Source organism: Sinohyriopsis cumingii, chromosome 6 (genome assembly GCF_028554795.1).
Source record: "Sinohyriopsis cumingii isolate HCF-2022 chromosome 6, ASM2855479v2, whole genome shotgun sequence".
Classification (NCBI taxonomy): domain Eukaryota; kingdom Metazoa; phylum Mollusca; class Bivalvia; order Unionida; family Unionidae; genus Sinohyriopsis; species Sinohyriopsis cumingii.
This window is the reverse complement of record NC_142966.1, coordinates 124698631-124726557: the sequence shown is the minus strand read 5'-3', so window position 1 is coordinate 124726557 and position 27927 is coordinate 124698631. Positions and strand designations below refer to the sequence as shown.

At 35.1% G+C, this 27927-nt stretch overlaps 1 protein-coding gene across 1 annotated transcript in view; it reads right to left on the bottom strand.

The window, feature by feature from the left end:
- The window catches only part of LOC149797887 (uncharacterized), a 41023-nt gene extending 13338 nt beyond the window's left edge, over window positions 1-27685 (bottom strand). Inside the window, exons 1-5 of the mRNA XM_089960492.1 lie at window positions 27323-27685; window positions 19753-19882; window positions 13081-13205; window positions 7911-8051; window positions 2024-2121 (exon numbers count right to left, since the gene is read on the bottom strand). Coding sequence (XP_089816618.1) covers window positions 2024-2121; window positions 7911-8051; window positions 13081-13205; window positions 19753-19882; window positions 27323-27511 — 683 coding nt within the window. The 5' untranslated portion in view covers window positions 27512-27685. The remainder of the gene's footprint in view (window positions 1-2023; window positions 2122-7910; window positions 8052-13080; window positions 13206-19752; window positions 19883-27322) is intronic.
- Window positions 27686-27927: the final 242 nt, after the last annotated feature.

Sequence of the window (27927 nt, the reverse complement as noted above, 5' to 3'; positions counted from 1 at the left end):
GTCAGCACTTACTGTAAGTATTGAACTGTATACACAGATAGAGGTCAGACCTTACTGAAAGTTCTGGAATTGTATTTCCAGACATAGATCAAAACTTACAGTAAGTATTGGAACTGTATACCCAGATAGAGGTCAGAACTTAGCGTAAGTATTGGAACTGTATACCCAGATACAGGTGAGAACTTATTACAAGTATAATGGAACTGTATACCCTGACATAGGTCAGAACGTACTGTAACTTCACTGTATTGGAACTGTATACCCAGATACAGGTCAGAACTTACTGTAATTAATTGAACTCTATACCCTGACATAAGTCATAACTTACTGTAAGTATTATTATTAAATTGGAACTCAATACCCACTTACAGGTCATACCCTACAGTAAGTATTGGAACTCTATATACAGGCACAGACAGGGCGTGTCATTTGAGTGCCCACGTAAAGTATTCTAGTTTGTGCAGATGTCTGAGTTATCAAAGTTCAAGTAATATTGGTACAGGCAATACTGTTAACTGCAAGGTCTCAATATAAAGATCCAAAAAGTGATCCAAAAATGTTATCCTCCAAGATTAGAAATATTTCAGGTTGCAAGAATATTAAAGAGAATAATAATTCCCATTGAAGGACAATAATCATTGCAATAAAAGGATGGTTACCAAGCCAGAGTTATTTTTGTTGATTTTTGCTGCATCTGCTGTTGTTGTGGTTGTAGTTTTTTTTGACAGTTGTTTTTTGTCTGTTTAAAACAGCCTGAACCAAGAATCGTATTTACATTCTAAGTCAGAATTATTCATTTGTTAATTTACAAAGAAATGTGGAAACACATTAATATGGACAAGGGAAAATAAAACCTAAAATATTATGAATTTCAAAAGAAGCATGAATATTGTGCATGATAAACAATTGCAAATATGATTATAATACCCAAGTGATTCCTGGTGCCAATGATGGGAATGTAGAGTTATTGGTCTATAACCCAATAAATGATTTTTCATGATGCTCTAGCCTTTTTTTAGCCAATTTTTATATTAAAAATGTACAGAGCAGCAAGCTAATATCATAAATTATTTTATCAGTGAGCTCTCAATGACTGCAGGTCCAACAAGCGCTATTCTTTGCATGGATCAAATTTATTCAAAAACAAAAATGTGCTATTTTCATCCACTGTACAGATCCTAATACACCTCTCCCTCGATAACTCGAGCACAATGTGTCCACAAACATAGACTACACACACAGTATAAGCAAGGGCGGCCTCCAAAATTGAAAACAAAATGGTTTTGACATTGAGAAAACTGGGGGGGGAGCATTAGTGAACTGGGCTGTTTATTGACTGAATCCTCATTTTACAATCATGTTGATAATAATTTTTGTAACATGCTGCTTTTGTAATGAAGTTCATTATTCTGTTTAAATAACATTTATTTTCAAAATGTCCAACATATGATAGATCGTTCCAACTGGTTTCAACAACCATCACGTGTACGCAAACAAATCTGTGTATTACGTCACTGCTTTTTGTTTTCTTGGTGAGTCTGTTTCCCGTACTGGTGTTTAATATTATCCTGCCAAATAGGGAGCCGATAGAGCAGGGAATTAGACTAACTGTTGCTAAACCACCAAACAAGATGCCTTTTTTCAAAAACACGTGTCATTAATTTTGAGAGACAATCACCTACGTTGAAACTCAAATTTTGTAATACTCAATTAGTACAATATTGATGTTGTGATTTCATTTGAATTAATAATGAAACGTCTTATCATACTTGAGGATATCTTTAAGTGCCAGTTCAAGAATTCTCTGAAACCTGCTTGCCCACAATGGTCCGTATCTGTGAAACCAAGTTCATTATTTTGCGAAGCATTCATTTCTTTATATTGCGAAGTATTCAAACAAACTGCATAAATTCAGATCTGCCAGCACGCTATGCAATGGTAGACCTGGGTCTGTGCAACTTGCAGATGAACTTCCCTTATGAGCCAGAACAGACAGTAATTATGAACAGTTTCTTTTTCTTACCCATCTCTGAATGAACTCTGAAGTTCTGCTATGTATTGCACTGTTTCACAGAACCTGACTTGTCCAATCTTCACTAAGTGGGACCTCATTGTTGTGCACTAACGCAAAGAAAAGAAACAAAAATAAGTTCCTTAAACTGTGCTCAAGTAACTGTAGAAAGTAGGTTGCAGCAATCTAGTTTTGGTGTGTTCCAAGGCTTTAATCTCCAGAAGCACCTAAAATGGATTTTTGGTTGCAGTAAGTTAAAAAGTGTTGAAATATGAGTCTAGACACAAAAATAATATTCAAATCCCTGGAAATGATGTCATAGGAATTGTTGCCTAGACAAGAATGATGGATAGACAAAGAGGAATGTGGTTGTGAATTCAAATAGTGTCCACTTCTGGAAGCAGTGATATAAAATTACAAAGTACTCTGTGCTTAAATAAAGCTCTAGGTTTATACAATACTCCATGTTATCTGTCTATTTTAGGAACTGACAGTTTTTAATCTCATAAATACATATATTTACCCTTATTTAGAGAGCATTTAAAAGAAATAGAACTCAATATATTTAATATAATGATCCCACATCACCTGCATACATCTACAAATAAAGTCTCATCAATGTTTAAGTACTTAAGGTACTGAAAGCCCAACCGATCTTAATAATCAGTATGTGACCATTTTAGTCTTTCAGTTTGAGATTCTGAAGATATTAATTATAATGATTAAATCATCTGAAACTGACTTCTCTGCAACAGATGTTGCCACTATAACCTTAAAATCTGACCACTGACCCTAATGGTCATAAGTGAGACATCATTTAAAAATATAACAAAAACTTCAAGAAAATGTCATGTAAAAAAACATGAGCTGTTAAGCTCAACAAAACTGGACAATGAATAAAAAAAAAAACCAATAGTTGATACAGGTCATAAAGATGACTGAGAGCAGTGTGAAACTTTATGATACAGGTGAGAAAGATGACGGGGAATTGTGTGACATGGCAGTTACACCTCTGACAGTCGTACAACCAAGACCATCAATCACATTACGATACTGTATAGTATAGTCTTTTAAATACAGTAAAAAATCAGTAATCCAAATTAATCATAGACATGAGAAATTTTTAATGATATCTGAGAGTTTGGATACTTAAATCTATATTAATATTAATATTAGAAATGGTGGGTAGGGGTGGATGTGTGAACCGAAAATTGGTTAAATGAGGTTCAGATAATTAGGATTTGAATAAATGATGCTTTAATGTATTATTTTTATTTATCTGTCACATCAATATCACACCATAATTACAGTCTAGTCTCATTTATATGTCACATCAATATCACACCATATTACCATCTAGTCTCATATGTCACATCAATATCACACCATAATCACAGTCTAGTCTCATTTATATGTCGCATGAATATCACACCATAAGTATAGCCCTTTCTCATTTATATGTCACATCAATATCACACCATAATCACCATCTAGTCTTATTTATGTCACATCAGTATCACACTATGATTACAGTTTAGTCTCATTTATGTGGCATGTGTTTATCTAGTGATCAAATTTATATAGCACAACAACAGGAATACTTTTTGGAAGGTTAATCATATCTTGTATCTCTTCATCCAACAATCACCTTTACACAACCTTTGTAGAGGCTATTGTCTCTGAAAGGGTGACAACTACAATTAAGATAAATATTACCAATGGATGCATCACAAAGGGACCCATTCGCCTAACTTTGCTCATTAGGTCTTTATCGGGTTCATTTTGATGACATCACCAAATATGAATATTCCTTGTGTATTTAAACACCTGTGCAGCGACACTGCATGTAAATGACAAATTTGGCCATTCTTTGATAATTTGTAAAAAATTTCCAAAACTCTTGTTAACTCATTAACCCGTGGTACCTCATTTATACATCAGGAGGTAGTAGCCTACTTCCGAGCTCTGTAGCGTCAAGGTCATATACACTAAAGTGGGTGATATTACAGAAAGCTAGACACTTGTAGCTCTACAATGATACAAAAAATCTGGACATTTACGTTAAATACAGAGGGAAAAATGTAATATTTTGGACCCAATTTTTTTCCACAAAAATTTTGCCAGTGGTCAGAATCCAATTTTGTGTCTGGATTTTAGACCTTTTGGCCTCATATCTAAGGCAGACAGTTCTGAGCTAAACACAAACAGGCAAACCTTTGCAAAAAGTAGGATAAGATGGGCAGTTGAAATAAAGAATAGTCTCAAACCATTAGGCAAAAAAAAGATATAAAAAATAAAGAAAAGAAGTCCAACTTTTATGCTTCTGCTCATGCGCAAGCGAAATAGCCAATGAAAAATGGCGTTTCTAACATAACTAGGCATTAGTTTCACTGGAAATCTCTTGCAAGTCAATGTATTAGGATGTATTCAGAAATAGCCAACAAAATGTGTTTCTTACTCACATTTCAGGCGAAAATGACAAAAACCTCCAGTGGTTAATGAGTTAAAGAGGAACTTGGTTTAGGCAACCAAAAGTTACAATAAGATGACCATTTAGGGGCCATAACTCCTCTAAATGATGATATGGAATGCTTGAAATCCAACTCCTGCAAGAAACCATCAATATAAGTAACATCCTATGTAAGAATAAGGAGTTGATCAACAATGGCCATAACTCTGTCCAAAATAGAGCAGATGTGACAAAATCCATAAAAGACATTCAGGGTCAGTGAAACAATGTTCACAATAAACTGTATCAGATTATCCTGAATGGCTTTTCATTTATGCTGTTACAAGCAACATTTAATGTAAATATATGAAACTAAACAAAAGGGACATAACTCCATCCAAAATGGGGTAGAAAAGCTTCCAAGAGTTTGCTTGACAACTAGCATAACTCTGTTAAAATGGAGTAGAAATGGCTAAACCCATATGAAGCGTGCAAGTGTGCTCATACCAAAATCCTATACAAACAATGTGGAGTTAATTATAAAGAACTATAACTCCTCAAAAGGAGCTAAGAAGACCAAATACCTTAAAAGGCACATGTAATGTATGAGCCATTGTCCATACCAAATGGCATCAGAATATTCTGAATGGTTCTTCAGCTATGCTGCTTGCAAGCAAAATCCTAATTATAATTATAATTATAAGGGGCTATAACTCTACCATATCCCTAATGCAGCTGATGAGACAAACCCCATAAAAGATACACCTAGGTCTACGAGTCAATGTTCATACCAAAAATATGTGTGTGTGTGTGTGATTTGGATTTTTAACGTACCTTTAACTATTTTTGAGCCATATTGCAACGATGCCTGCAGTGTGGCCGTTTATATTGATGTCTAGCACTGGAGCATCATGCCACAGACATGTAGCATGATGTCTCACCCAGTCACATTATCCTGACACCAGGCTGACCAGTCCTAACACTAACCTCTTAATGCTGAGCACCTAGCAAGGCAGTTGTTAGTATCCTTTTTTTATAAGTCTTTAGTATGACTCTGCTCGAGTTCATACCAGTGACCTCAAAACATCCAAGGCGGATGCTCTAACCACTAGCCAGTGAAGTGGTCCAAAAATATGTGAAAATTGAGACAATGTTCATGCCAAAAAGATGTCAAAATATGAAGTTAATTGTAAGGGACAATAGCTCTATTCAAAAGGAGTTGACAAGAACTAAACACGATAAAAGGCACACCTAGATCTATGAGACAATCTTTATACCAAAAATATGTCAAAATATTAAGTAAACTGTATGCAAAGGACCATAACTCAATCAAAAATGATTTGACAAAACTAAAAGCCATAAATGGTACACCTAGGTTTATAAGAAAATGTTCATTCCAACATTGCATCAAAATATGCACATTCGTTCTACATCAGTGCTGGTTGCAAGCAGTATCACATATGTTGATGTAAAATTAATTGTTAATTTAATAGGTATCATTCAAAGAATGCATATATTATATAACAATCTCATGCCTTGAATAAATTATAAAGAAATATTGAAGCACACAAGGTAGCATATATATTATGCATAATATTGGTTAATACAGATTTGACCATATCTAAACATTTTGTGGACTTACTCATTTTGAAAAATGGTACATTTTTATATAATTTTCAATTAGTGAACAGTAAAATATTTTCTGGAAGAATTCTTTGCTCTGTCATTTTTAATTTGCTCATGGCAAAAAGTAGCAGCACATAAACACCTGGAGCACACTTTATTTGTTCAATAACATGTTTGACAATCATCGATTTGAACTTAAATATTAAATAACACCACAATTTAATTGATGTTAATTTGCATATAAATATAAACCCTTAAAATGTACAAATTAAGTGCAATTTGCCTCTTTCATGATACATGTATGAAGAAAGGTTAGATGTAGTATAGATCACACCTGTAAATGAACTAAGTACAGTGTTTCTCTCTCTGATCACAAGAGCTGTACATAGGAATTTCACCCGCATTGAACCATGTACTGTTAATTCTTCTTACTAGTTTATATTAGATAGATGAGATTTGACTGCAATAAGAATTTATTGCTGGTTGTATATTCCGAATCTCAGTCATTTATCCAACAGTTTGATTTCCCCAATGAAAAATAGGAACAGTTGGGTTAACCCAATGACTAATGGGAAAAGCTCATTAACCCAATGACTAATGCAAACAGTTTGATTAATCCAATAACTAATGGGAAAAGCTGTATTAACCCATTAACTAATGCAAACAGCTGGATTAACGTGATGACTAATGCAAACAGCTGGATAAACACAATGACTAATGCAAACAGCTTGATCAACCCAATGACTAACGAGAACATCTGGATTAACCCAATCACTAACAGGAACAGTTGGTTTAATCCAATGGCAAATAGGAAGAGCTGGATTAATGCGATGACTAATGCAAACAGCTGGATTAATGCAATGACTAATGCAAACAGCTGGATAAACACAATGACTAATGCAAACAGCTTGATCAACCCAATGACTAATGGGAAAAGCAAGATCAACCCAATTACTAATGGGAACAGTTGGATTAATCCAATGACAAGTAGAAGGAGCTGGATTAACCCAATGACAAATTGGAACAGCTGGATTAACCCAATGACTAATAGGAAGAGCTGGATTAACCCAATGGCTTATGGGAACAGTTGGATTAACCCAATGACTAATGGGAACAGACTGATTAACCCAGTGACAAATTGGAACACCTGAATTAACACAATCAGAAATGAGAACAGCAGGATTAACCAAATGACTAATAGGAACATCTGGATTAAACCAAAGACTGATGAGAACAGTTGGATTAACCCAGTGACTAATGGAAACAGCTGGATTAACCGATTGACATATAGGAAGAGCTGGATTAACCCAATGGCTTATGGGATAATCAGCTGGATTAAATCAATGACTAATGTGAACAGTCAGATTAACCCAAAGACAAATAGGAACAGCTGGATTAACCCAATGACTAATGGGAACAATTGGATTAACCCAAGGGCTAATGGGAAAAGCTAGATTAACCCAATTACTAATGGGAACAGTTGGAATAATCCAATGACAAGTAGAAGGAGCTGGATTAACCCAATGACAAACTGGAACAGCTGGATTAACCCAATGGCTTAATGGGAACAGTTGGATTAACCCAATGACTAATGGGAACAGCAGGATTAACCCAATGACTGATGAGAACAATTGGATTAACTCAATGACTAATGTGAACAGTTGGATTAAACCAATGACTAATAGGAACAGTTGGATTCAGCCAATGACTAATCAGAATAGCTGGATTAACCCAATGATTAATAGGAACAGTTTGCTATAATATTAATTAGATCCTATAACAGGTGTTACCATAAGACAATTAGGTCAAAGAAAACTGTGTCACCTCCTGCCCATTGTACATAATTATGGTGTAAAACTTCATCTGGTCCCCAAGTCTCTTTGGCAGATGCCGCACTCTTCCAGGAACATAACATTCCTTTTCTGCATCCACACTGAGAACTCTCACAAGAACAAAGTCACCAATCTGAAAAAATATGGACAAAGCTATAAATCAAAATATACATGAAATTCTTTCAGATATGTGAAAACACCTATATAATCTTATTCTATTTTCTTGATCCATTTATCTTTGACATTCCTTTATATTCAGTTGTATTTAAATTTGACTTCACTAAAGACAAAAAGTTTTCTTACAAGGAGATACGATTGTTCTTGCTGAGATAAACACATTTATCTCTGTTCTGTAAAGTTATGTACACACCAAAAGACAACAACAAACCACAAAGTACCATATATAAGACTGATCCTACTGCATACAGCACAGACCCAGATCTGCTGCTGCATCATGTGCTGAAAGATCTGGGTCTATGCTGTTAGGAATAATCAGTAGAACAAACAATAGAGACCCTGATCTGACATTACATCAAGCAATGGCAGATATGGGTCTGCACTGTTTGGAGACAGACTGAACTTATAAGTCAGTGTATATGGTATATATATATCATAGAACAACTATTACATGCACAGACTCAATAAGGTGCATTCTTTTTGTATTCAAACCAGTTTGCACTTTTGAATGCTATCAATTTACATGGAGTTTATTATCACCCCTGTATTCAATTACTTAAAACCAAAAGAAGGCTAAAACTGAAACCTGTGTCATTTGTTACATAATTTTATATATATGTAATTTGGGACAACTTGTGAAAATGGTTGCCATGAATTGTAAGTAAGGGCAGCATTAACTGCATCTCAGAACAATATTGGCTATAATGTTCCAATTAAATCAAATAATATCTAAAACTGTAGTGATAAATAATGTAAGAAACAATTTTAGGAAGGCCGATACTTTCAAAAAACATAAAAATACAGTCCTACCAAACTTAAAATAAAAGGTAAAAATGTTAAAATTTTAGACAAGTATATAATATAAGTAATTAAGTTAAAATAAAGACTCAAAATGCATTACATAACCATATTCTTGTAAAAACAGACTTTTTGTTGCTCTACAGCATAATACAAGTTCTTAAGAGAGTTCACATAAACAATTTATGTCTCACAGGGTGGAAGTCAATAAACATGACCAAACAAATGTGTTCAACCATCTGTAGACACTGGCAAGGTATACGGTCTCATCAGCATGCAACCTTGATAAGTCATGCAGATATGCTTGTCCTTAACCCATCCATTACAATACTGCTTCATCTCGGCAATTTACTCTGCAGAGAGATTGCCCCTCTCCAGTGAAATGTTCTCAATCTTTCTTTTTTTGTACAGCTTTCATTCAACATTATTTTCTATAAAACATGGTAATTTCTATAATATTTATAGTAACTATGAATATTCCATTCCAAAATAGGTGGCTGCTGGGTAGCTTTGGCTGCTTTATATGCCCTTTCATTATCCTTACCAATGTGACCAGTACAGAAAAGTTTTATTCAGATTTTATGAGTAAATCATGTTTCTGTTAAATCTGGAATATTAATGTGTTGTAATTATTAAGATTCTTCAAGGCTTTTGGTGTTAAAAGACGGTAAAATGTGTCTTTTGAATGGCTCCAGTGTAACGCATGAATCTGAGTATGGGCATTCCTAGTGATAACCAGCTTTAGATGGTGACATGAGGTGTTCCAATGGCAGCTACAACCGCCATCTTTGGGAATGTGGGTATAGAGGGACATGCAACATGACAGGAGACTCTGATTTCATTGACTGAATTTACTCTTCACGAGGGAGGTATCCATTGAGGCCTTTATGAAATGGATAAGATTTAATATTTGGGTGTGGGGCTTTTAATATCCAAAGTGATTTGGAAACAGAAATCTGCACTGATCAAAAATAAATTTTACCTTCTAGATGAGAAGAAATTTTATACCACAAACATGAATGAAATCTGGTTTCTGAGCATACATGGGTTGTTTATTGGACTAAAAAACTACATCACACTCATAATTTCCGATTAGAGCATCTGTATACTGAACACTAAATTGTTATGTATAAGAGCCAGGTACCATGATTAAGCTTACAGACTGCTCCGGTGGCCTAGTGGTTAGAGCGTCCACCTCGGATGTGGGAGGTCATGGGTTTGATCCCTGGCCGAGTCATACCAAAGACTTACAAAAATGTTAATAACAGCTGCCTCACTTGGCACTCAGCATTAAGAGTTTAGTGTTAGGATAATGTGATTGGGTGAGACACCATGCTACATATCTGCAGCATGATGTCCCAGTGCTAGACATCACTATAAACTGTCACACTGCAGACATTGTAGTGATATAACTGAAAAATTGTTAAAACTACATTAAAGATCCAAATCACACACACACACACATACACACATTAAGCTTACACTATAGTTGATACTGTGAAAGACATAGTGCTGACAAAGACAGCCTATTGATAACAATATTAAGCATTGATACTGAAGCCAACAGTTCACTAGCTACTATATTCTGATATAATAGGCACAGAAACTTTGAGTGGGATGCCAACACACAGGGAAGATATTTATCAGAAAAGACTAGTAAACATTAAATATGATTACTCAAAAGCAAGAAAATATTTAGTTGACCTGAGTAATTACATATAGTTCTGACAGAAAAATAAGATTTCTCCTGAAAATCGTACGATCATTCACAGTCTTATGAAGGAATACATATAATATAACTCAAACATGACATGTGTTGTTTTTTCTTTTATTTCTCTGTTTTTTAATTTGAAATTTTTCTTAAAGTTAGAGTTTGCCCTAACATGTTTCAAAATGTATTTGGCCACCTTTCTGGCACATATGACAAGTGTCAAAGATGTGATTAATGGATCATACCTAGAATTATATTTGTCATCATTAATTTTGACAGATACAACAGGTTTTGTAAAAAAAGAAGTTAAATTTGTCAAACTACTGTGTCATTAAATAATGAAAACACGCTGTTAATATCATAAAAGATGACACAAGATTCTTCAGGAATTTCTATAAAACCTTACTAATGGAAACTACCAATACAGTGAAAAATTACCACGAAACATACTACCTTAAAAAAAGCAGTTTATCAGTATACCAGTACAAATGAATTGTACACATCTTATCTTATATATATATTTATTTATCTCCACTCGAATTAATTTGCATTTACTTTAAGATCATTTTCAGTTGCAAGCAATTTTTATATTTAATTTTTGGTCTTTTTCTTTCATTTTCAGTGATTATACATGACCTGCTTCAACCATGTACCCTTAAAGAACCCTGACCAAATAATCTTCGTGAGAAAACTGAATGTAAATAATGAGATCATGCAAGGCACATAATATAGTTATATGGTCTGCTTTATTTTTTAATGTGCAAAATTATATAACTTCGATGCGTTTTTAAATGGAAAAAACTGGTACAAACTGTGGTTTACGTTCCAATTTTTACAATATAATTTTCTTGCATATTTTCAAAGTGTTTTCTGAATCCTTTTCTTTTCTTTTCCTTCTCTTTTTGTTGTTTTCAAACATCAGATAGCCCTGATAGCCATTTGATAGCCCAAATTGCCAATACAGATTTATGTTGCCCAAAACAGAAAACTGGAGTTAAATGCAGTTAGTTTATATCCTTGCCTTTATAAAGGTACATAGTAATCCTAATGTCTGTCTGTCTATTTGATCCAGCACAGATGGCCCTTAGTTTTTGATGGATTACCATGAAACCTGAAAATATTATGATTATCCCAGAAAATGCATATATTGACAAGTTCATGCAATTTGTTCAAGAGTTATTGCCCTTTTGTCCAGTAGTTTAATGAAGTGTATGAAACAATCACATAAGTCCAGTACCTTTTAGCCATGAAACTTGCTTAATGTTATGGTCACCATCTGAAAATACTGACAAATCCTGCTTATTTTTCCTATTTCCCTTTTTTACATGCAGCAATATGCAGCGCATGTTAGAACCTTCTGACAACAAAAAGTATTTTAGTCAGTTTCTATTAAACTTGGGAAATGTTATGATCATCATTAAAGATATAAATAGCAACAAATCACTTTAGCAATTGTATTTGGAGTTTTTGCCCTTTATTTGGAGCCTGATGTAGTGCACGATAAGATCTTGCAAAACAAAACTAGTGCCACTATTTTCATTGAAAGTCAATGAAGCTGATCTGTACATGTCATGGTCATCATTTTCAGATGCACATATCAATGAACCACTGGGGGCGTGGGCGAATGGCCAAGTGGTCTAAAGCGCTCTCCGTTACGGTTCACTGCCATCACACCTCTGTGTGGGTTTGAGTCTAGGATTTGGCCAATGTGGGTATGTGAGAAAGCTTGCGAGTAGGTTCTCGTGGGTTATGTGAGAAAGCTTGCGAGTAGGTTCTCATGGGTTGATGGTTCTTCCCGGGGTTTCCCCAGGTTCTTCCTCCACCATTATTACTGGCTGCCATGCATAACCTATCATGTGCTGATAAATGGAATTAAACCCCATAATAACAATAACCACTTGGGGGCTAATAAATTTTGTTAGAGTTATTGCCCTTTATATCCTACAGCTGAATGCAATGAAAGATGAAGTCTTGTGAATACAACTGGTCATGTAGTTTTGCATGAATCTCTGTAAAATTGCAATACAAATCATATGGCGAATAACAATCCTTTCAAGTGCACTGGATCCAGGAAGGGATCACGTGTGTCAGGCATTGATTAAGATAAATGTAATAAACTGACAAGGAACAGTGTGAAACTAGTATCTAGCTAGCCTGAGCACTTTTGATTTGAGTCAAATGCACTCAGGCTAGTTAGATTCTAGCTTGGCACTGTTCATTGTCAGTTTATTGCATATATATATATATATATATATATATATATATATATATATATATATATATATATATATATATATATATATATATATATATATATATATATATATATATATATATATATATATATATATATATAATTGTATGTATATATAGAATGGGGACATATTTTGCCTCCAGGTAGATAGGAGAATGGGAGTTCTGGACTTATATCCAGGAAACATTTTTATAAAGAGAGTGAAAAATAATATGTTCTTACCCCCAGTTCTGGTCTAGGGACAGAACCTCCCATTGGAATAATCAATTTTGTCATGGTCTCCTGCTGCTTATTGTTGTCAAACACAACCACTGCAAATTTTCTACTCAAAGTGACAAGGACATGCCCTGAAAGAAAAAGAAGTATTAGATAGAAAAAAGTTTAGCACCATCTTGTATGGGTAAATCACAGTGATTCCATTAATTTGTGTACTCCCAGAGCATTCAGTTCAAAATAATTACAAGCTGATTATCTGATGAGAGCTTGGCTATACATACATGTAAAAAATTTATAAAGTAACTTACATCAACTTTATGATAAGAAGGATACTATAAAATCAGTTGAAATTCCACCACACAAAAAGGTCCCTTTATGTCATCTGCAGTAAATATTAATGTGGTTTTTTATATGTCAAGTGATGGTGTCTATCACTGTATGTTCATACAATGGTCAGCTGGATTATTATGACGATGATTATGATGATGATGGTTATTATTATTATTATTTATTATTGCTTTTTAGAGACAGTCTAATATCTAATTTTAATTGCTGCAGCTTTTAAAGACATCAAGTCCTGTTTGCTTGAGTCACAGAATGCTCCAACCAGCTGCCATGGTTCTGTTATTTTCATGCAATGAAATTCTATGATTCAAGATTTACACTGTTACAAAATATTTTCTCTGAACTTGGTCTCCATCCCTCCTACTCCCTGTTTATCAATTCTCATTACCTCTTCACTAACCACTAATTTTCTTTCTTTTCTTTCCTATTTCATTCATTCATTCATTCATTCATTCATTCATTCATTCGTGCATTCATTCGTTCCAAAATAGGACATATTTGCTATTAAGTATGGTTACAGCCACAGTATTACAAATGTTGTGTTTCTAGGCAAGCATTTCCAAAAACAGTCATTCCCTGTTGATTTTAACAAATTGTTTATAACACATTCAACTCTTCATTTCTCTCTCTCCTTCCATACAACCAGTAAGTATGATGTTTGACAGCTAGTTGCTTTACAAATATGGTAGTATGGCATATGTAATAAAATTTTCTAAATCAGTTGACACAACTTGTACATTGCAGTTTACATAAATGTTAAACCTACATATACATGTACTAGTAAACTCTAAATCCATCTAATATGGAACATGAATCATGTAATTATTTCACTATTACACACCAGAATTTGACTGCATGGGTAAAAATAATGTTTCATCAAAACAAAGTGGCTGAGGCTACAATATTAGCTCACTCTGAAAAGACAGACAGACAGATAGCACGGGACAGAGATGTACACAGTGACAGAGAAAGACAGAAAGATTCAAGGGCACAGGGAGTCAGTAATATAGATAAATTTCAACCTGTAACAAGAAATACATCCAGACTTATCTATCTCCACTATAAACAGGAGTCCTACATTTTTGGGGCTATTGCATTCTTATTGAGAATAACAATAAATTCGTGACACAGGTTACAAAATACAAATACAAAATAAATATATATATATGTGTGTGTGTGTGTGTGTGTGTTATCTTTTTATGAAAGATATGCTTCTTGACATGATTCAATTTTTTGTGGAATAAATGATCCATGCATAGGCTGTATTACAATGTCATCTGTAAGATGGCAACATAGCTTACATTTAATTAAAAATCAGTTAAGGTGGCAGATTCATCATCATCATCAGCCTCATGACCTAGTGTGGTCGTTGAGGCACTGTGCTGCTGAACATCTGACCAGCTCCCTCCACTTGTCTCGATCATGTGCCAATACCTGTGTCTATGCAAAACTTTTCCTGGTCCATTCTGTGATGTTGTCAGTCCACTTTTTTCTCTGTCTACCTCTCCTTCTGCCACCCTGGACACTGCCCTGCAGGACTGTTGTGGATAGACTGTTGGCTCTAGTGACATGGCCATACCATTTCAGTTTTCTCTTTTTGACGTTGGTAAGGAGGTCCTCATATTGGCCCACTTCGCGCCTGATGGTGTTATGCACTTCTTCATTTGTGATGTGGTCCATGTAAGAGATGCCAAGGATGGTTCTGTAGCATCTCATTTCAAGTGACTGGATTCTTCGTTGTAATTCTGCTGTCAGGGTCTATGCCTCACATGAGTACAAAAAGACTGAGATGACTAGAGCTCGCAATAGTCTGATTTTAGTTTTCAGACAGACATTCTTGTCTCTCCAGATGGGTCTTAGCTTTGACATAGCTGCCATTGTTTGTGCTGCTCTTGACAAAATTTCTGCTCTTTATCCCTCTTCAGTGATTATGGAACCAAGATATTTGAACTGGCTCACTGTTTCCAATTCATGTCCTCTGACTTCAATCTTGGCTGAGATTTGTTTGCCACTATTTGTCATCAGTTTTGTCTTCTCAGCGCTTATCTCCATGTCAGATCTGGACGATGTTTCATCCAGGTTCCTCACTAAGGTGGCTAGCTCGTCTTCACTGCCTGCCAGTCCATCAATGTCATCTGCAAAGCTGAGGTTGGTGATGTTACGCCCTCCAATGCTGACTGTCCCACAGTGGTTTTCCAGGGCTTCGCTCATGATGCACTCTAAGTAGATGTTGAAAAGCGTGGGTGACAGGAGACAGCCTTGACGCACTCCCACTGTTGTCTGGAACCAGTCCCCCACAGCACCTTGGGCAATTAATGCACTGGTAGCCTTGGCGTACAGCTGCTTGATGGTATTGATTAACTTTTGACCCATGTTATACTTCTTCATTGTGGCCCACAATGCCTCATGCCACACTCAGTCAAAGGCCTTTTTGAAATCGACGAACACATGATTGATGTCTTGTTGGTGTTGCGAGTACTTTTCACACAGAACCCTGAGATTGAATATTTGTTTTGTCGTGCTTCTTCCACTCCGGAACCCGGCCTGTTCTTCAGCGATTATTTCTTCTGCTTGTGGTTTCAGTCTGTTCAAGATGATCTTCAGCATTACCTTAGTAGCATGGCTGATCAAACTGATAGTTCTGTAATTTTGGCATAGCTGGAGATTGCCTTTTTTGGGAAGTGTTATAATCAGTGACTGGGTCCATTGTGTTGGCCATTCACCTGTCTGCCAGATCTTGTTGCAGATTTTTGTTAGTCGCTCTTTCACTGATTCTTCCCCATTCTTGATAAGTTCAGCTGGGATGTTGTCTACTCCAGCTGCCTTCCCATTCTTCAGTGTTCTTATTGCTGACTCCACCTCTTCTTTGAGAATGGGGAAGTCATCATCATTTGTGGAGTTTGGAACTTCAAGCACCTCTGGGTCTCCTGTGGAATGATGGTTGTAGAGTTCTTTGCAATACTCAGCCAATCTTTCTGTAATGTTACTCGCTTCTGTGAGGCATTTTCCAATTTTGTCTTGAATGGTACTGACTCTTGGTTGTTTCTGTCTGGTGAGGTCTTTCACAATTTGGAATGCCTTTTTGTTGTTATTCTTTATCAGACTGTTCTCCATTTCTGTGCACTTTTGTCCAATCCAATTTTCTTTTGCTTTGCTCAAGTTTTTCTGATATTCTTGTTTATTTCTCGGTACTTCAATGCCCCTGTTGTGTGTCTGGTGTTTTTTAGTTCTCTTCGGGCATCACACAACTTCAGAATCTCTTCTGTAACCCAGGGTTTTTTCGTCGGTCGATGGAGGCCAATGATGTCCTTGGCAGTTGCTGTAATGGCTGTGTTGAAGGTGTCTGTCATCTCATTGACATCACCATCCATCACAAGGAGTGGAGCAAATTTTCCTCCAATTGTGGCTTGGAATGACTTGCAGATATTAGGGTCCTTCAGTTGTTCAAGGTTGAATTTGAGCCTGATGTTCTTTGGCTTGTTAATTTTCTTCAGCCTCACTCGGAAGTTCATAATCACGAGGTCGTGATCACTCCCAACATCAGCACCTGGGAATGTCCTTGTTTTTGCTCTATTGATGCCAGATCGGTAACGGTTTTGAACCAGTATGTAGTCGATCTGGTTGTGATGGGTTCCATTTGGTGAGTGCCATGTCCAGCATCGTGAAGCTTTATGTTGACCCAGGGTGTTGGCTAGTACCAAGTTGTTGTAGCTTGCGAACTCGAGCAGCCGTCTCCCTCTTTCATTAGTAAGCTCATTGCAAGAAGGCCCACAATGTACTCCCCAGTCTTTTAGAGCATCTTTGCCAACTTTGGCATTCCAGTCTCCTTGGACAATGAGGATATCTTTCTTACTGACCATGTTTAGAATACCCTGTAGTTTGTTGTAAAACTCCTCTATTTCTTCATCATCATGATCGGTAGTTGGAGCATAGACTTGAATAATTGTGATGTTAAAGGGAGATGCTTTCAATCGAGTGGAAATGATTCTGCTAGATATGGGGCAGCATTCAAGCACAGATGCCTTGATGGCTTTGTTTACAAGGAAGCCTACTGCATTTATGGACTTGTCACACTCTCCACTATAGTATAATATATGCCCATCTTCGGTTTGGTGTTCTCCTACGGATTTCCATCTAACTTCACAGAGTCCCAGAATGTGCCATGTGTAGTGTTCCAGCTCATGTGTCAACTCTTGGAGTCTTCCTATTTGCGCCAGAGTTCTAATGTTCCAGGTGGCGATGGCAATGTTGTCTCTCGCTCTGATTGCATGTGTAGTACCAGTAGCACACTTGTCACCTCCGTCCTGGTGGACAACGGCATGCGCGGTCCTTGTTGACCCGGGCGACGACCGATCCGGTATTGTAAGCTCAGATTTCTCAAGCATTATCAGTGTGTCTTGGGCAAAATTCGTCTGGCGGAGCCCATCCCTCTCCAGACCAAGGCGTTGCCAGAAGGGGATGTAGTACATCGCCCAGCTGCCTTAGGGTCTCCACTCCGGATTTTCTTTTAGGGTTTACTCCCTTAGCCTTTGGCTAACCAAAGCCGACCTGCAAGGCAGCAGGAGACTCGTGGATGGGCGGGTGCGTCCATTTCCCGAGCAGATAAAGCATCTGCCACTGCCCATATGGCAGATGGCAGATTATAGTCTTTTAATTAAAAATCATTTAAGATGACACACTTACAGGTTTGCATTTTGCATACGGTTAGATTTTTAAAGATAAAGAATTTCAGGGTTTCTGCACAGGTTATACTTGCTATTTAAAACAGACCTTGTATATCTCAGGTATTGTTAAAAGAACATTTAATTCCCTTTATTTTGCTGTATGATTAATGGGTGCAGTTTGGGTTATATTGCATACAACTAGGCCATACTCCAGATGTGTACTTATCAAATAACTGCTAGCTCTGTTTGGTCATTTTCACTCTCTGGACTTTAGAGGTAAATTAGAAGTAAATCGTAAAAAAAGCCGATAACTCTTTATTTGTATACATTTTTTAATTCATACATTGCACTTTCAGAACCTGGTATTGTCTAGTCTGGCAAAATTCATTTTCCCTATTTTAATAACTGCTACAGATAGTGTACTTAACATTAGTTCAGGCTGATTTTTCAAGCTTGTGGGAGCAGCCATTTTGGATAGCTGTGTGTTTAGATCATGTACAATTTCTACAAGCACTTAAACCAAAGAACTTTAAACCACAGTACTTGAAAGTAACACATAGGTTAGTGGACAATTTCCAATACACTTTGTACATTTACTTATATTACGTTAAGTCCAACTGCAAACAATATAGACCCTGATCTGCTGTGACACAATGTGGTCCCAAATGATTGCATGTCATTCTGATTACTCCTAACATAGACCCAGATTTGCTGATTAAATGATGGCAGACTGGGGTCTAATTTGTGCCACTTGTCCAACATTGACATGGTGATGGTTATGGAATGTCAGCCCCATTGGGCATCACCATTTCATGACCTGAAGTGGCAAATTGTGTGACAAAGCAACAACAAAAAAAATTAACTGAGAAAAATTAATATTATATTCTTAACGTGTCTACTGTTTTCAGAAGTTATCAGAACTTGTTCACTGTTGGTCAGAGTTGTGTTACCTGCAAATAAGTTCTTTTGATTAGGGTGAAGGGTGAAATATTCTTGACTTACCGCTTTAAATAATGTCATTGATATAAATGTTGATGATGACTGTGGTCAGCTTTACCAGTATGATGCTGACCTAGATGGCCAGAATCAACATAATATTATATGTGCCACATTTATACCATAACAAAATAACAAACCTTGGCCTCTAATAATAGTGTAATACATGCATGTATATATATATATATATATATATATATATATATATATATATATATATATATATATATATATATATACATTTTGTGTAAGCTACTGAATATTAAATAGAATTATAAATATGATTTTTCTGGTAATTTGTTTACTCAAAACTAGTAAATATGTGCCCTCTCTCTCTCTCTCTCTCTCTCTCTCACACACACACACACACACAAACACACACGTGCACACACACACACACACACACACATGCAGACCTGCGTGAAGTTCAATAGAATTAACAGTGCTAACATGGCATTAAACAGAAGTGCCTGTTGCACACCACAATATAATGCCATTTAAATTAAAGTAGCAAAAATCTTTGCTTTGTAAATATTGACAAATTAAGTTTTCTTTCTGTGAGACATAGTCAATCCAAATGAAATCTGGCAAGAGAGAAATGCTTGCAGACCCCACCACCCCGCCTCTTGATACATATATAACTAGTTGCTTGGCAGTAATGATGTATTTTTACCTGCATAATACAAGCCATCCTTTTCATTGCGGGCTATGACATTCAGTCCCCTGGTCACACAGGCCTGATAAGGGTCTGAACTCTTATAGATCGGCATAGTCTTCTTCTTCACTTTCTCAGTTTTCTCTGTCTGCAAATGAAGTCCTTCAGTCAAAACAAAGAGTCCCAAGATGATACTTAGGTGTGCAACTATTTCTGTAGCATACTAAATCAACTTTACAGATGACAATCCAACTGTGAAATTTTGTAAGATTAAACGTTCCACAACAAATCAAACGGGTTATTTTCTACTTTATTAAATTCATGCAAATTTTGGATTTTGATTTTGAAAATGTGTGTCTTTCAGTTTCAAAATTCCAATTATGAATTTCTATGAGGTTACTTTTTTCAATCTGTGACCAGATCACTTGTAGTGCCTAGATTATGGCTGATCTTATGGCCTAATTAGGTGCTACTCAGTTATAAATAGATATATACAGGTTATGAAAAGGCATAACTGTATGCTCATAAATACCATATGTACTTGCTTATAAGTCAAGTCCAACTGCAGACTACACATATCTGGATCTGCCAATGCATAATGCACTGGAGTTCTACAGCTTGTTAGGAGTAATCCAAGTAGAAAAAAATAACATAACTGTGACCTGGCGGTGTTATATGTGACAGAAGAACTTGATTTATGTTGTTTGCAGCTGGACTCAACTTATAAGTTAGTATATATTGTACAATATGTCTTTTTTGTTTGATGCTCTCTCTCTCTCCTGAAAAAAATTCAGACAAAATTACAAAATTACCAGCAGGTGTTAATTAACTTTCAGAAATGTATACATATGTATTACTTTGGAGGGTAGAGGGGCAGGACACGTCTGAGATATTTTACAGTTACTGACCTTTTGGGGTTATATGATGAACTGTCAAGCTTAGGCATACTTATGAAATGTCAACTTAAAGCATATGTTATGAATTGTCAAACCAAAGCATATGCTTTAAATTGTCAACTTGATGTATGCTGTGTATTGTCAATTTGGCGTATGCTTTGGATTGTTAGCTTTTGGCATATGCTATGAATTGTCAATTTCACGTGGCTTTGAATTGTTAGCTTTTGGCATATGCTATGAATTGTCAACTTGATGTATTCTTTGAATTTTAAGCTTGAGGCATATGCTATAAATTGTCAACTTGATGTATTCTTTGAATTTTAAGCTTGAGGCATATGCTATGAATTGTCAACTTGATGTATTCTTTGAATTTTAAGCTTGAGGCATATGCTATGAATTGTCAACTTGATATATGCTTTGAATTGTCAGCTTGAGGCATATACTATGAATTGTCAACTTGATGTATGCTTTGAATTGTTAGCTTGAGGCATATGCTATGAATTGTCAAACCCAAAGCATATGTTTTGAATTGTCAAATGCAAGGCATATTATGAATACTCAGTTCAAGGCATATATTTAGAATTGTCAATCCAAGGCATCGGTTTTGAATTGTCAGCTTGATGCATATGGTATAAATTGTCAATCCATGGCATATGTTATGAACTGTCAACTCAAGGCATATGTTATGATTGTCAACCCATATCATATGTTAAGAATTGTCAACCCATATCATATGTTAAGAATTGTCAACCCATGACATGTTTCGAATTGTCAACCCATGGCAGATGTTACGAATTGTCAACCCATGGCATATGTCAACCCATGGCATATGTTAAGAATGGTCAACACATAGTATATACTATGAATTGTCAACCCGTGGCATATGTAAAGAATTGTCAATCCATGACATATACTATGAATTGTCAACTCATATGTTAAGAATTGTGAACCCATGGTACATGTTAAGCTGTTTGATAATAAAATGGCATATATCATAAGGGTACATACCGTCATTTAACCTCAAAATTAGGGCAATACAAATTATATCATGCCAAAGAAAACTAAAATTACCAGGGTGGAAAAATGGCAGAATCTAAGTCATTCCATTCTAAGTGGCTAAGCACATTTTTTAACTGCTAATAGTCCAAACACTTGAAGTGGAATATGATTGTTATATAAGGGCAATATGCCATGATGTCATGGACACAAAAGGGTAATATACCATGATGTTATGAACACACAGTGGTAATAATATGACATGGCATTGAAGGATCATATAGAGGCATATGAGATGGGAAGTTGGGGGGAAATATAAGGTAATGTTAAATGGCATGTGTTTGAATTTCAATCAATGCCAAATAGGATTCAAAATATGATATTATAAATAATGACTATTAGTATATAATATGCACAGTGAAAACATCTCAAAATTAAAATTAAATTTGTTCCCAAGAACTTGCAGTTTTGATGGGTTTCACTTGGTGAACTCAGGGCCACATTCATGGCACCATTTTCTTTTTCTATAACATCAATGCTAGCATTCCATTTTTCTATAACATCAATGCCAGCATTCAATTTATCTATAACATCAATGCCAGCATTCAATTTATCTATAACATCAATGCTAGCATTAATTTATCTATAACATCATTGCTAGCATTCAATTTATCTATAACATCAATGCCCGCATTCAGTTTATCTATAACATCAATGCCCACATTCAGTTTATCTATAACATCAATGCTAGCATTCAATTTATCTATAACATCAATGCTAGCATTCAATGTATCTATAACATCAATGCTAGCATTCCATTTTTCTATAACATCAATGCTAGCATTCAATTTATCTATAACATCAATGCCAGCATTCAGTTTATCTATAACATCAATCCTAGCATTCAATTTATCCATAACATCAATGTTAGCATTGAATTGATCTATAACATCAATGCTAGCATTCAGTTTATCTATAACATCAATGCTAGCATTGAATTTATCTATAACATCAATGCTAGCATTCAGTTTATTCATAACATCAATGCTAGCATTGAATTTATCTATAACATCAATGCCAGCATTCAATTTATCTATAACATCAATGCTAGCATTCAGTTTATCTATAACATCAATGCCAACATTCAATTTATCTATAACATCAATGCCAGCATTCAATCTATATCTATAACATCAATGCCAACATTCAATTTATCTATAACATCAATGCCAGCATTCAATTTATATCTATAACATCAATGCTAGCATTCAATGTATCTATAACATCAATACTAGCATTCAATGTATCTATAACATCAATGCCAGCATTCAATTTATCTATAACATCAATGCTAGCATTCAGTTTATCTATAACATCAATGCTAGCATTCAGTTTATCTATAACATCAATCCTAGCATTCAATTTATCTAGAACATCAATGTTAGCATTGAATTTATCTATAACATCAATGCTAGCATTCAGTTTATCTATAACATCAATGCTAGCATTGAATTTATCTATAACATGAATGCCAGCATTCAGTTTATTCATAACATCAATGCTAGCATTGAATTTATCTATAACATCAATGCCAACATTCAATTTATCTATAACATCAATGCTAGCATTCAGTTTATCTATAACATCAATGCCAACATTCAATTTATCTACAACATCAATGCCAACATTCAATTTATTTGTTTATAACATCAATGCCAGCATTCAATTTATCTATAACATCAATGCTAGCATTCAGTTTATCTATAACATGAATGCCAACATTCAATTTATTTGTTTATAACATCAATGCCAGCATTCAATTTATCTATAACATCAATGCTAGCATTCAGTTTATCTATAACATCAATGCCAACATTCAATTTATTTGTTTATAACATCATTGCCAGCATTCAATTTATCTATAACATCAATGCTAGCATTCAGTTTATCTATAACATCAATGCCAACATTCAATTTATCTATAACATCAATGCCAACATTCAATTTATTTGTTTATAACATCAATGCCAGCATTCAATTTATCTATAACATCAATGCTAGCATTCAGTTTATCTATAACATCAATGCTAGCATTGAATTTATCTATAACATGAATGCCAGCATTCAATTTATCTATAACATCAATGCTAGCTTTCAGTTTATCTATAACATCAATGCCAATATTCAATTTATCTATAACATCAATCCTAGCATTCAGTTTATCTATAACATCAATGCCAGCATTCAATTTATCTACAACATCATTGCTAGCATTCCTTTTTTCTATAACATCAATGCTAGCATTCAATTTATCTATAACATCAACATCCAGCATTCCATTTATATATAACATCAATGCCAGCATTCAATTGATCTATAACATCAATGCCAACATTCAATTTATCTATAACATCAATCATAGCATTCAGTTTATCTATAACATCAATGCCAGCATTCAATTTATCTACAACATCATTGCTAGCATTCCATTTTTCTATAACATCAATGCTAGCATTCAGTTTATCTATAACATCAATGCTAGCATTCAATGTATCTATAACATCAATGCTGGTACATTATGCAACAGTAGATCTGGGTCTGTGCAGTTTACAGTTGAACTAGACTTTTAAGCAAGTATATACAGTATTTTTGAAATGACCAATGCCAGTGATACTTTAGATCTTGGAAGAAATACAAATCATTCTTTGTGTGTTGATGATTGGCAATGCTAGCATCTTTTTTGTGATTTGATTTTTAAAATTTTTCTTCTTTTTTCCATTATAAAAAGAAGAATATAAAATAGATATTACTAGAGTAAACCAGATATTTTCACCAAATGGAAACTGGTTTTCAATCTTTATGTAGAATTCATGGATTGAAGAATAGGTCATAATTATATAGACATATAAGGCAGAGACAAATAATGACACATGTAACATGAGAATCATAGATTTTTAAAACTGCAAGTGAAGCAATAATGGTTTATGAATGACCTAACTTATGTTTAATTACATTTTACATGCATTTCAAAACCATGAATGTTTAATGACCATTTGATGTGCAAACATCTGGAATAATTGGAATTATAAGTTGCACTGCAAGTTACGATGGGAATATGATCTTGTAGTAGCAAAAGCATAAATAGTCTGTCTACTCATCATGGACTTGTGTGTTTTAATTAGCACAGAAATTATACATGCTAATGCAACAATAATGAAAAAAATCATGACCGTAGTTTCATTACTAAGAAAACATGCATTTATTTAATTTAAGCAAAATGCACCTTTAATATATACTGACTGTTACCTCTCAAGTGTATAAAAATGCTCTTCCAAAGATGATCATGTCTATGCATGCATTGAAGTGTTTATATATGTGTGCATTATGCTCGCTTTGCTTCTCTTACTCCATTCAGACTTTGAACACTGAAATATGTTTGAAAATGGTTTATGTGGTGAATTAATCCCACTGTCTTGATCAACTCATACATCAAGCTAACAGATGAGATAAAATGGGGAGGGAAGATGCATGGCTGGGTGGAATAGCAGACGAGATAAACTTGGGAGGGTAGTTACAAGATTGGGTACAATAGTTGATGGGATAATTGGGGAAAGCAGTTGCAAGGTTGGGTGGAATAAAGATTGCATAAACTGGAGAGGAAAAATGCATTGCTGTTGGAATAGCTGATGTGATAAATTTGGCATTGTAATTACAATGTTGGGTTGAATGGCAGATGGGATGAATTTGGAACTGTAGTCACAAGGTTGTGTAGATTAGCAGATGGGATAGATTAGAGAGGTAAGTTGCATGGCTGGGTTGAATAGAAGATAGGATCTATTTTGATTAGTAGTTACAAGGTTGGATAGAATAGCAGAATGGATAAATTTGGAATTGTAGTAAAAAGGTTGAGTGGAATAGCAGATGGGATAAAATGGGTATGGTTGCTGCATAGTTGGGTGGAATGGATACATAGCCAAAAGGCTAGATTTCTTGCAGCAGGTTTTTGCATAAAGGGCTATAGATATATTTATTTCCAAATGTCAGTATTGACAACCAATATACCAAATGACTATAGATGTATTTCTTTTCAAAATGTCAGTATTGACAAAATGGATACCAACCCACTATATATTTATTTCCAAATGTCAGTATTGATAACCAGGATACCAAATGACAATAGATGTATTTATTTTTAAATGTCAGTATTGACAACCAGGATACCAAATGCCTATAGATCTATTTATTTTCAAATGTCAGTATTGACAACTGGATACCAACCCACTATTTGTTTTCATATGTCAGTATTGACAACCTGGATACCAACACACTATATTTATTTCCAAATGTCAGTATTGGCAACCATTATACCAAATGACTAGAGATGTAATTACTTCCAAATATCAGTATTGGCAACCAGGATACCAAATGACAATAGATGTATTCATTTCCAAATGTTAGTAATGACAACCAGGATACCAAATGACAATAGATGTATTCATTTCCAAATGTCAGTAATGACAACCAGGATATCAAATGACAATAGATGTATTTATTTTCAACTGTTAGTATTGACAACTAGGATACCAGATGAGTATAGATGTATTTATTTTCAAATGTCAATATTGACAACCTGGAAACCAACCCACTATATATTTATTTCCAAATGACAGTATTGACAACCAGGATACTAAATGACAATAGATGTATTTATTTTCAACTGTTAGTATTGACAACCAGGATACCAACACGCTATATATTTATTTTCAAATTTCAGTATTGACAACCTGGATACCACCCCACTTTTTATTTATTTCCCAGCATCAGTATTGACCACCAGGATACTAAATGACAATAGATGTATTTATTTTCAACTGTCTGTATCGACAACCTGGATACCGACACACTATATATTTATTTTCAAATGTCACTACTGACAATCCGGATACCAACCCACTTTTAATGTTAATGAAACAGGGATTCGGCAATGGTACAGACTAAAATTACACATACAGTTTCATCTCCAACCTTTGATTGACCCCCTTCCCACCTGCTTCCAGCCTCAAGCCACCCCAAAACCTCAAGCCACCCGAAACCATAGAAAATATACTGTTCTAATATGTGAACATTATGCCAGTAAATCATGTAATCTATGACTGGAATAAGAACATTGTTCCAGCAAGCCATCTGATTTGTGACTGGAATACTATAGTTATTTGACTTGAGTTGTAGAATCATTTAGGGCTTCATTTCTTGAATGAGTGCACCATGTTTAACATTATTTCACAGCAACATTACGGAAAGACGGATGAAAATATTGACAGATGGAAAACAGATCAATATTAGGCCATGTGATATTGTAATTTATTGAAAGAAAGATTTTATTGATTAGTGGATTAAGTGATAAAGTAAATGACAGATTAACAAAGATGAAGATAGATGAATATGCCAATATATAAAGATATATTGTTAAATGGAGATGATTAATAATCAGATGACTGATATGCAGAGACAAATATGGACAAATGACACAATTACCTACCAAACTACTGACCTACCTACCTACCTACCTGTATGCATGCATGCATGCATGCATACATACATACATACATACTGTACATACCTACCTACCTACCTACCTACCTACATACATACATACATATTCCGAGATGTACTTAATTTTAGTTCCTGTAACATACCTTGACCTTCTCTGGTTCAGCCTTCTCCATATAAATTGGATGTTTTGGACTCCTTTGTACCTCCCAGTGAATATCTTTAGCATCATATTCCTTATCGTGAATGACGAGAACTGCTCGTTGTCCAGAGGATTTAATGACTCTTCTTGCAGGCATCACAAAATAACCGTGTTCTCGTTTACTGTTATTCATAACCCATCAATTATGTCAGATTTTGTTCTCACCAAGACAGATATAATCTTTGTCCTTGAGACAGACTATTTATTGCATTAATGTGCCCTGCTATATAGTACAAGGTTACACTTACAATGCTGAACAAATTCAAAAACATTTACATGCAGTAGTTATGTATTCTACGGTACAAGCTCAAACTTGTGACTACAATCATTACCTCAACAACAAAAAAGAAAACACCTTTCAACTGCCAAGGGAAATACTAAGGGCTGAAAACATCATTGAAAAAAGTGAACCTGGAGCCCAAATATTTACATTAAATATCTAAAAGAGGATTTGTTTATGATGAGTGAAAGATGTTGCAGAACATGCATGGATGCAAGGAAACCTACAATATGGATAAAGTCACCGGCACGTGTTCCTGGAATTATCGA